Genomic DNA, 12,547 nt, shown 5'->3' with positions numbered 1-12,547 from the left:
AATAAACAAACACGGCAACTACACTGATGAGGTAGACTCCTCTTGGTAGAAAATATAACTGTTGGATTTACTTCTATGGATAAATCAATAGTGTAGCAGAAGATACTACACCACTCATGCTTCCATTTGGTTTTTAAAGTTTGATTTCTACCACTTCAAAGTTTTGTCAGTTGACTTGACAGTATGTACCGCCGGCAAACAGTCAGGCCATGCCACAACAAACAACAAGTGCCCAAAAGGCGTTTAGTGTTATTGTCTAAGCATTTTTTCACATTAGCTTTGCAAAACTACCATTGCCATTACAACAAGTACAACAAAACATCCCATACCATACCAATATTGAACATTATTTTCACATGACTTCATACTTTATTGTTTCATTTGATGATTTGAGACACATAAAATACACCACCTCGAGAGGCGTCATTCAGCTTTGCCAGAAAAACAGAAGACTACCGCCAATCGACCGGCTTAATTTTCAAACCATTCATTTGAAAGTGAAGGGGTAGTACCTATTTGATTGACTTTTGTTGGTTGGTTGGTGGTATTGTTGGTCTTGGTGGTTCTATTACTACAACTGGTTGTGTGTTTGGCTTTATATCAAAAGAAGTTTTTTTTTTTTGAATATCCAACACGTGGAAATTTTATGGACAAGCACTTTGAAAAGTATTTATTAAGGCTCAAAGGATGGATTTTTTCCGTTTAGCAAAATTTCCGTTGCAATGGTGGACATTACTGGCATTACGTTGTAATAAAATGTGACAGTGCCATTTTTGAATCCCAGCCAATTTGAGTTTAATTCCGTTGGACATTTGGTCTCCATTTAGAATTTCAGTGAAAGTGGTCATGCAATACGTTATAATGAATGCTTCTGCCAACTCAAGTTGTAATGATTTTACACGAGGTTGGAATTTGCTAGATAGTCAAATTTTGGCAAATATTTTTGGATTTTTTTTTGTCTTCGACTTGCATTCAACTTGCTATCAAATATGGGGGGAATTTTTTTCTTCTGAAGAATTCTAATGGAAATTTAAGACGATAAAACAAAAGGTTTTTAAGTTTTAATTTATTCATTATTACCATGGTCTCTTTGGAAACCTTAAGCTATTTAAGATTTAAGGGGCCGTAAATAAAAATGAACCCAAAGCGGTTTATTTTTGTTCAAAAATAAGATATTAAAAATCGATGTAGACTTTCTCTCGTTTTTGTTTATTTGTTAAACAATTTTAAGGTCCCCAGTTGAAGACTGACGAAATTGTATAAACGATTTGTTATTGAAAAGGACCTCAAGCCTAAATAAGAAGAAAATAAATTAGAACAATAGGTAGACTAAGATAAGGTCATGGTAAGGAAAACCTTCTTCGATGGAGTTTTTTTTTCATCTAACATAAGAATTTTCTTTCCTGTAAATATGCAGATATTCAATTATTATTTTTTACCTGTGTGTCTACATTTTTATTACGAGTATCACTTGATGATGTTCAGATCTAATTTGACAAGACCGTATCTGACTAGATCCGATACGGTTTGGATCTGATTGGATATGAGACATATATAATGATATAGCAACATACTCGTATATCATCAGATATTATTGCCCATGTTCCCAAATCCACTTCCAGGTGAATTTGAATCAATTCCACGATTTTTGTGTCCTACAATCCACTTTCACCGGAATTTTCGTGAAATCAATTCACTTGCAAAAGTCGTGGTGAAAGTTGAATTATGTCCAAGATGGGTGTATTTCCGGTTAAAAAACGTACTCGCGTAAAAAATTTGAAATGTTTTATATTTAATACATGATTTTTATTAAAACTGCGTCATTTTTAGTTAAAAAAATAATCAATTATAATAAGTCTATTGATTCCACTTATTTTGATTTCCGCCTTAGTGAATTTTTGGGTGATTTGTGCAACCCAGCTGGTTACAGAAAAGTTAAAAAAAAAACGTGGAATTAAGAATTTTCACGTTCGTGGATTTGACGTGAATAGGGGAAGTGGAATTGAAGTGGATATCGGAACATGGGTGTATATATGTATTTTCATATTTAGCGTCATGCTCAATATTTTTTTACAAAATTTTTCGAATCGAGAATAATATACATATATGAAAAAAAATATTACTGAAAAAGCTAAGGTAAACGTTTTTTTTACACTTTCATATCAAGGTTGTCTTCATACAAAAATAATGTCTCATTTTTGAGATTGTAACAAATCTAATCCTTCATTTTTTACTCGGGGATAAAATTATGATGACTATATCCGAAACATGAAAAGATCTAATCATATCTAATTACTATTACTATCATTCCGAATATTGGTGAGATATGATTATATCTAATTTCTGGAGTAGGTCTAGGTCTAATGCCTTAGATATAATTATATATAGCGTAAGTTCTGATTAGAGTGATCAAAACCGAAGGATAAAACCCTTAAGGTTGAGTTACCATACCATGCGTTAATGCGTCCGTTGATTGAAGAGTAGCATTTTCTCTTTGAAAGCAACAGTTTTGTGCTTCAAACTGAAAAATATCAACCCTTGCATAAACAACCTTTGCAACCTTTACACCGATTGTCGGTTTTGGTGAAAATTGCATTTTCGAAGTTCCTTTCGGTTTCCATATTTTAATATTGTCAATGTAATGCTAAATTTGGTTATGTCAAAAAAAACTGCAATGCAAACTCATCATAATAAGTGCATTTTTTACAATGAAATTAGTTTTTCCTTGCAAAATTATTTTTTAAGAAATCCGGCTGTACCGGTTATGCCGGTTATTTGTTTTAAAAGAGACAGTGTAACGGTTTTGGAAAAAGCCCGTTTTTTAGATCCGAGAAAACCCGAGTTTCAAAAAACACCAGTTTTTTAACCCTTTCACTACCGAATTAAATCTAATGTTAAAAACTTTCATTTTTCCTATGTTTCTACTTGTACTAACATCATGTAGAAAAAATATTGCAATTTGGATGAACTACCTCAATTATTTATAAAGTTATGTGTGTTTGTTCTGAAAACTTAGTTCTTGAATTGTGACTAAATGGTCATACGAAACTAAACGCTCTTTGACTTGTAATATCTGTTGAAGTGTTGGGAAAAAAAATCAAAAGAGAATCTGGAATAATATAGGCTATAAATCAATGTTTCTTCAAGCTCGAGGTCTTTTTAAATATTTTATTTATTGTTCCCAATATTTCGCGATTACGATATTGAGTCGCTTCCTCAGGTGTATGTATAGTATCGACAACACAAAAATACTTAAAGCTACTGTAGATTCACTACACTCGTCAGCTGTCTGTAATGAGGAAGCGATTCAATATCATAATCGCGAAATATTGGGAACAATAAATAAAATATTTAAAAAGACCTCGAGCTTGAAGAAACATTAATTTATAATTGTAACAAAAAGTCGACCAAAAATCAAATAAAAAACGAATAATATAGGCTATAGTTTTTATATGAATATCCATTTACGTACTCGTACAGTAGAAAAATTGTCTCAAAATTTTGTATTTTTCGTTTATTGTCAAGAAATATTATGAAAATACATTTTAGTGCCCAGCAATAATGAATATATTTATAGCTTATTTAGATAAGCTATCAACGAGAAAATATCAACGAGAAATATATAGAAAGTAAATGGGGAGTTAGAGTTTGGAGTCGTTTTCGAATGTCCTCTGTATTGGACATCGGTAGTGAAAGGGTTAACACTCGAATTGTGTTGATAGAGCTTGCAATATATGACATTATATCTAATTATATTTCATCCCAGTCAGAAAACCAAACAATCGGTAACGCGTTTTAAAAGCATTGTGACCGGTTCACACATAATGGGAAAAGCGTTCTTACAAACCCAAAATAATAACATCATTCTTGGGTGTATCGATTGTACTTAACAGCGTTTCCAATGTGGTATGGAAACAATATTTTATACACTTTTCCGATTGTTTAACGAACGTGTTGACAATCCCAACATGAAATAACCCTTATACAATATTGTTTTTTCAGCTTTTGAATTAAATCAACAAAAGCTGCAAGTATTTCACAACGATAATCTTCCTAGCCATATGTCTTTATTATTTCGTATAAGTAGTAGTTCAAAATTCATTCTTGGAAAAGTTTTAAAATATTATGGCAACAATGTACAGTTTTAACATAAAACGTCATCTGTAATGTATGCCTTCTAATAAAAAGGAAACTATCCGAACACGCATGGAAAAATGTATTTTTTAAAGGCAATGATATGCAGAATTTCTTTAATTATCCAACTGCTTCAAGTACCCAGCAAAAACTAGGTAACCACATCTCATTACAATTGGCATTACCAGGAGTACCAGGAGCTGTCATTACACGTTGCATTACATTGCGTTGAGTTATAATGACTAACTTGTAATGACAAAAATAAATACTTCTCGGTAATTTTCGAATTGTTATTCTCAATTTTTTATGCAGTTGGTTGTTAATGACTTAATAAAATAGAATAAATGTTGGTACCATTACACTTCCAATATGCACTTAAACTAGATTTCAAATGCCATTTGCCTTATAAAAAGGGACTTAAAATCTACTTTTAGTAGATTTCGAACCTAATGTGAATTGACTATTGGATATATTATAACGTAATTCACGAATCCAACTCCCTTAAACAACCTACATTTATTTCTATTTTAAGTGTGAAATTAATTTGCGTGTAATCTTATTTCGATGATTTATTAATTTTTTTGTTTATTTATACAATATTCGTTTCTATTCAAGTAGTGCTCCTATTATAGCATTGCTCGCCATATTTTGATCCATTGTAATCGGCGATAGAAACCAATATTTTCGAGATTTGGTTGTCTGAGACAATAAATGGCTATTTTGCAAACTTTGGTGTATATACGAATAAGTGATTACATATTAGGTGATTATATGCTCTAAAAGCACTACTTATTTCATGGCCGAAAGTATGCCTGGGGAGAAGTACTTTCCTCCTAGGACATGCGTATGTAAATGTAATCCGGAGCGATGCCAATTAATGAGTGGTTATTAATTTTTAAATAGGCTTACATACAAGATTACCGGGTAATGAGCGTTTTTGCTGGGTAATATTGTCGTAAAATTTAAACCCCCGCGAAAAAATGTAAACACCTTAGTAAAAATTGATAGATCTCATTTGATACAATTAGATATGAGTAGATCCGAAAAATGATAAGGTCTTATCATCTCTAATTACTATGGAAATATATCTGATCAGATCGCAACATTGGCCCAGATCTAACGTCTTAGATATAATTATATATACCCACATACGATGAGATATAATTAGATATAAATGTGTATAATTCCCTATATGACCAGATCTAGCATCAGATCCAATTATATATAGGGATATAATTGGATCTGATGCTAGATCTGGTCATATAGGGAATTATACACATTTATATCTAATTCTATGTCATCATATGTGGGTATATCTGTTTATATCTAAAGGGATCAATTTTGAGATCTAATCATATCAAATCCTTTTTTGTCACCATTATCCTTAGATTATCCAGCCAAAAACGTAATGAAAATGTTCTTTTTGGATCCGGAAGTGGTGCAAAATTGACGCAGAAGCGATGAATTTAACCCTCTAATGCCCCAATTTTTTTGCCAGCTGATTACATTTTCAATGTTAACGACACGAAAGTAAGAAAAGTAAATAAGAAAAATTTATACGGTAAAATGCAGTATATGCTCCAACGCCTCTTGAACAGTTTCAACAAAGTTTTCTTTTTATTATACCCATTTTTGTTGTCTTAAGGTGTGTTTTACTAAAAGCTTCCTTATCAAATGAATCCCGCCTAAAGGCGGGCTTGGGCATTAGAGGGTTAACATGGGCTTGTCATTGGACGGAAGTCCTCCAACAGCCGGTGCACCGTATTCAATGTTTTGGATGTAAATTAAAAAATTCTGTGATATTTTGGTAAATAAATAATTTTTATAATTTTTAAAGGATTCTAACTCTTGCCTTAAATGTTTGAACTCAAATAAAGGTTAAATTGTAAGGGCCGATGTTGAATGTGAACCACACCTAAACGCCTACTTTTTTTACGAATTTTATTTGACATTTCTCTATTTCAGACTTACTCTATTTGAATCATGGACGTCGTGAATGGGCAGAATGGTTCCAAGAAATGGCAACAGACTGAGTCTGGCAACGTCTAATTCAATTGAAAGCAGATCAGATTTTAAAAATTTTCGGATCTGTCTAGACATATATAATCAGATATTGTGCTAGATCTAACGATATCTGGTGAGATGCACAAAGTTTTGAACGGGATGGTAGATCAAAAAGGATAAATAGAAATGGCTTAGAAAGCTATATAGAATGCCCAAGATCTAACAATATCTACGATAGTACGAGGAATACCATAGATGTAATGAAAATGAGAAAATACTTCTCATGACTTATTTTTCTCTAGAAGATAATAAGCTAAAGTTTATGGAATATGCAATACCGTATTCAAAATCAATTATTTCTATAATGGAATTTTTAATTAATTTATTCTGAATCCAGCAGATAAGTACTATAAATAAAATATAAAACAATTTAGAGAATAGATTTAATAATAATTCTAACGAAGAAACTAGACGGAATTGAAGTATTTTTAAAATCATTTACGCTAGAATTTAAACTTAAATATAATTGTTTAGAAAAATGCAATAATAATAAATCCTCACCCTGATTTTCAATGCAATATGTTTTTTATGGAATTCATTCTTTTTTTTTTGTTCTTTTCAATAAAGTTGAATTTCTGATTTTTAGCCCTTAATATAAGAATTTGATTTTTGTTTTTGTAGTTGTTAAAAAATTAGATGTTTCTTTAGAATTCCAAAATATTTAAGTATGCATGTGTGTGTATATAAGTGCAGTTACGAATTCGATTTCACTTTTTTTTCTATTCCTAAAATAATAATAATAGTAATTATAGTAGTTGGCTATAGTATGTATGTACGCATGTTTGTTTGGTAAGTATGTATGTGTTTATATATATCATGTAATATAATTTTTCTTTTTTTGTTTTGTTTTAGTTTTTTTTTTTTTTGTTGACATCACCTTTTAGTTTTACTTAAATTGGTTTCTTAAATGTGCTTGTAGTTTAACGGCTTAATATGGGATTGGTTTTGCTTCAATTTTATGAATGAGATTTACTTGTTTGATTGTTTATTGCCATTGTGGCAAGAGATGGCTGCATTTGACGATGAGGACGACGATGAGATTCTTTGGTTTTGAAAATCCACATTCGATGACAGTGTTGTATTGGGGGGTGGTGTCTTGCCTAGAAGACTCCCGGAACTACTTGCATTATGAGACATTTCAACATCACTGCTGCTGCTTGCTTCTCCACCTCCACCACTACCGCCACTTAGTCCCAAATTGTCTTGTGACAATTTTGTATCCTTCAGTAAATTTGATTTACTTTCGCCGGAACTGCTGTTTAAGGCCATACGTTGCATTTGCCGTATAACTGTGGCCGCCAAATAGGCTTGCTTCCATCGTGATTTGGCAAAATTCTTTTTGAGTTGTTCTGAAACCGTGGCATGAATATTCTTATTGCCTTGAGAACTGCCCGAAATCCAGGGATGGGCCAAGGCTTGTTTGCAGGTGAAACGTTTCTCAACTGACACACACATAAGATGACGTATGAAATCTTTGGCAGATTCGCTGATGTCATCCCAATAGGGTGAATCAAATTCAAATTCACCCTTTAATATTTGGGCAAAGAGATTGGCATCATTCTCATCATAGAATGGAGGATATCCACACAAGAGGATGTATGAGATTACACCTATACTCCAAATATCCACAGCTTTGCCATACGGCCGTTGGGCCAATACCTCAGGCGCCACATAGCCTGGTGTTCCACATGCGGTGGCCATTATTCCTGAATCTTCCATTTTGGAAAGGCCAAAATCACTTATCATTATTTTGGCATCATCATCGGGACTATAGAAGAGTAAATTCTCAGGCTTCAGATCTCGATGCACTACTCCTTGTTCATGCATATAATCGACAGCCTCCAATATCTGTCTGATCAAATCTGAAGCATCCTTTTCTGTGTATGAACCTTTTTCGACAATGCGATCAAAGAGCTCACCACCTGTTACCAATTCCATGACCAAATAGATTTTTGATTTATCCTCATAGGTCTCATATAACTGGACAATATTGGGATGTGTCAAACGTTCGCCCGTACGTGATTCGGCCGCTGTATCATTGTTATGATGATTGGCACTGAAACGCCTTAGTACACGGATTTCATTTTCCAATGACTCTTCTTTGCCCTTCAGGGCCTTTTTATCGATAATCTTCACTGCGTAATGTTGACCCGGATTATCCTTGCTCTCGGCAAGGCGAACCTCTGAAAAGGCCCCAGTACCCAAGAGGCCATGGAGATTATATTTGTCCTCTATGGGCACTGTTTTATTTAGTTCCTTGCAGAAATCCTTGGATTTGGGTTTCTTAGCCGAATCCTTTTTGCCAAACAATGGCATTTTGACCGTGTATCTGTTTGCTTCTATTAGCCCGTTTTGCCCCTTTGGCTATATCCCTTCTTCAATAGTCGTCTTGACAGACGATACAATATTGTAGTTAGTTAAGAAATCACTTTACGCGTACAATCTTATTAGATATTCCTTAATTCCCACTGGTCCGTTGCTGCTATGGTGTTTGATGTATGTTGGCCTTTTATATTGTGCAGCCACCAACTAACCCACTACCATTGATGTTGAAGCGACAATAATTGTGTATGTTTTATTGTTTTTGCTGCTGCTGCTGTTGTTGTAGTTTTGCTTCAGAATTTTCCTTCCTATTTAGCCTTTTTAACACTTTTCGCATTTTTTTCTCTTGTGTATTTCGCGTTTACGTCTTTTTTTATCGATTTAATTTACATTCGTGCTCCCCCGTTACTTCATTTACCCATTTCTGGGATATATTTTTTTGTATTCGTTGCGATACTTTAATGGATTTATTTTTAACTTTTCTTCTCACGGAAACCCACTTTGATGTTATATTCGAGTTATTGGTTTCTATTAAATGTAACAGTAATTTTTCATATGACCATTCGCTTTTTCTTATTGGAAGATGGATTTTTCTTCCTTTTTTTACACCGAGGACGCGATTTCACACTTTACCGTCACGGAATCTAAACTTCAACTGTTAGAGGAGGGTGGGTTGTAGTGTTGGGAAAGTAACGAGTATTTGATTGCAAGTACTCGTTACTGACTAATCTTTTGAGTACTCGTTACAGTTAAATGAGTACTCAATATCTACAATACAATCCCAATAAACACAAACGTTTGAAAAATGCTAAAATTCAACTGTTTTTCAAACAATTAGGGAATATTTATAATATTCGATCATTACAGAACTTACTGGAATTTTCGTTCGCCTCGAGACGAACGAAACGTCAAAAATCACTCGTTGATATCTCGAGAACTAGAGTCTGTTGAATCACAATTGTTTCGGTGGTCGATAGTAAATCATAAAGGATGAGTCCATGGCAAAGTTGGAGGATTTGTAGCAAATATATATGAAGTTACGATAACCAATGCCGATAAATTTGGTTTTATGTCGTATAAAATTGTTGAGCTAACCACCAGCATGGGAATCAACAAATGGTTGGTACAACCAAAAGTTGAGTAAACTAATAGAATCTTAGTCAAATTATGGGACGCGCTTAAGGCAGTTGTTGCAAACAAATAACTATTAATATCAACATCGACATGTTAGATGATATGACGCTACATAATTTTCAAAACGGGGAAAAGCGTCACTAAATGTACTTAATAATAGTCCGCAATAAATTGAATAGTTTATCCCATAGAATAGAATTTGGCTTAAGGTAAGTATCGCACCGATTTATAAAAAAGGAATATTACAAAAGTTTCCATAAAGTTTGCAGGCTTCATACACCAACCAACACAAATACTTTTATTGTATTAAGCACATAAAATTCTAGAACTACTTCAGAGATCTGTATTTATATCTAGAGACTTAAGGAGGACATTTCTGGTAAGTATAAGTCTATTGGCCAGTTTCTTATCCTCCGATTAATTTTAACCGGTGGATAGACCTCCGGTTAGTAAATTTTTTGTATGGGATCAGATGTTTTATCGACACGATAAATAATAACAAGACATTGAGAAACTGGCCCTATGAATTATAATTTTATATTTATAAAAACTGTAATATGTACGTACATGCATAATATATGAAAATTGAATTATATAATCTCAATATAATCTGCCCTTTTCATTTAATATTGGAATTTGGTAAGTATATCTAACAATTGGTCAGGGTAACAATAAATAACATCGTGGGAGGTTGCACCAACAAACCATATAAATAACAACCAATTTCTCATATCCGAAACGAATGCTTTCGTTCGACTAGGATTCCCAAAACAGCTGAATAATAATAAAATAATTATCCCAAAACAGCTGGCAAATAATTCGGTTGAGGCAACGAATTTGTTTTCTAGGTGTAGTTAGTAGATATGGAAAAGGATAGATCATCCATCCATTGGTTGGTTGCACTTTGAAAGATTTGTGGAAAATTTCACTTGTCGATGAGACACCATATTTTCTCATCGATCAGCTTCTGAATGCTTCCAAAAATGTGTCATCCAAAGATATTAGTTTTCTGCAAATAAATATGCGTTTAGAGACTTCTTTAACTTTTCATTCCATTTTAACTTACCAAATAATTTCAAATAATTTCCAAACAATTTCCGTATTTTTATATTTCTACGCGGCATAAAGATGTTTTGAAAACCACAAAATTCGAGTCGTAGCCATCAAATTGTGATCGAAATGAAGGATCAGTGTTTGCCCTACCTATAGCGTCGTCGAATGGTTCCATAACATAGATCAGCAAATAAAATGGGATAAATGCCGTAAGTTTAAATGTTACCGCTTTCAAGGTACCACATTTAGGATTTATACAGGATCATATATCCGTTCAGATTTAGAAATAGTTTCTAAGTTTCTTCCTGCCACAAATGATGAATGATGATAAAAACAAAGACGATGATGATCAATTCAATGATGTTATTTCCGCTCTGAAAAGATGTTCCACATCCAGATATTTTTAATTTGATATTTATATTTAAGCCATTTACGCCCATTTTCATGAAGCTCCGTTAACTAACGAACTTTTAAACCGTATTATGGGCATATCTGCCATCTTGCGTATATATTCCATATGCCAGTTAGAAACTTAACTGCTGAAAATTTTTCAGTTAAAGTTAACCGGAAAAAAGATTTTTCCATTTTTCTTTCTGTTAACTGGCAGTTAAAGCCTAACGGAGCTACATGAAAATGGCCGTTAAAATTGTTCATTAATATGCAGGCAATTTGAAATAAAATACTCTGAGAAAATACTCATTTTACTCATACATATAAAATAGATACACATACATAATACATGTAAGTAAACAAAAATGGAAATGTCAAGATATTAACGCCGTTGGATACTTTTGACTTTGGAATGTACTTTGTTGAATTCAGTGATGACAATACACTTGAATAAAACGACATAATCGAGATGACGGTATCAAAAATTTGTAAAAAAAAATGTGAATATAGTGCGATGTAGGATTAATGCGTTTTACAGACTATAAGTTATTCCGGACGGAATGTCGGTGTTTGTAAAGAATCTTATGCGCTTTACAGACTATCAGTTATTCCGGACGGAATGTCGGTGTTTGTAAAGAATTTTACAGTGTGTCGGATAGATACGACTTGTCGGCGATGACTAAATAATCGGTAAATGTGTTATCGATCCCATAAACATGCAGCCGTATCGATTATACATTCGGACTTAACTTCTAAAGGTAAGTACTATGTTCGCTTTTCGCGTTGAAATTTTCGCGGTTACTTTATTAAAACAGTTCAATATAAAGCAGATAAATTAACTAAATTGATGTGCAATTTCTTGTTCCTCTAGATTTCGGATAGACTTTACAGAAATATGTCTGTTTTCATTTATAATTTTGATTATTTCAGGAAAAGTAATCGCGAAAATAAAGTGATTTTCAACTCGAAAACCGAACATAGTACACACCTTAATGTGCACAATGTATGGGATATGTTCGACTCGAGCACTGTCATCCGGAATAACTGATAGTCTGTAAAGCGCATTACAGTGTGTCGGATCGATACGACTTGTCGGCGATGACTAAATAATCGGTAAATGTGTTATCGATCCCATAAACATGCAGCAGTATCGATTATGCCTTCGGACTTAACTTATAATGTGCACAATATATGGGATATGTTCGACACGAGCACTGTCGTCCGGAATAACTGATAGTCTGTAAAGCGCATAACAGCCTGTTTCTGTATGTCGAACGAGCTCTTTGTTGAATCGAATTTTGTCGTTAATGAATATAAACTTGGTGGTGTTCAAAGTAAATATGAACGTCATTTGTATATCATCAAAGTCATAAATGTTTTTAATTTTAAAGGTCGCGTATTTTTTTGCAGGTTATATTTTACGAAAGCTAATGATAACTACAACCAGAAA

At 33.3% G+C, this 12,547-nt stretch overlaps 1 protein-coding gene and 1 long non-coding RNA gene across 2 annotated transcripts; both read right to left on the bottom strand.

The window, feature by feature from the left end:
- Nucleotides 1-6,049: 6,049 nt before the first annotated feature.
- On the bottom strand, nucleotides 6,050-9,158 carry CaMKI (Calcium/calmodulin-dependent protein kinase I). Its single transcript, XM_075308576.1, has one exon. It carries the CDS (start codon nucleotides 8,512-8,514, stop codon nucleotides 7,168-7,170), a length of 1,347 nt encoding a protein of 448 aa, XP_075164691.1. The 5' UTR covers nucleotides 8,515-9,158; the 3' UTR covers nucleotides 6,050-7,167.
- Nucleotides 9,159-10,233: 1,075 nt separating this feature from the next.
- LOC142237203 (uncharacterized) lies at nucleotides 10,234-11,296 on the bottom strand. The gene is made up of 2 exons (XR_012722391.1): nucleotides 10,721-11,296; nucleotides 10,234-10,663 (listed from the first exon to the last, which is right to left on the bottom strand). It is a non-coding gene; the product is annotated as an uncharacterized LOC142237203 (long non-coding RNA).
- Between the last annotated feature and the right edge of the window lie 1,251 nt (nucleotides 11,297-12,547).

Source organism: Haematobia irritans, chromosome 4 (assembly GCF_050003625.1).
Source record: "Haematobia irritans isolate KBUSLIRL chromosome 4, ASM5000362v1, whole genome shotgun sequence".
NCBI classification, from domain to species: Eukaryota; Metazoa; Arthropoda; class Insecta; order Diptera; family Muscidae; genus Haematobia; species Haematobia irritans.
The sequence above is the reverse complement of the archived record's forward strand: the minus strand, read 5'-3'. Positions and strand labels throughout refer to the sequence as shown.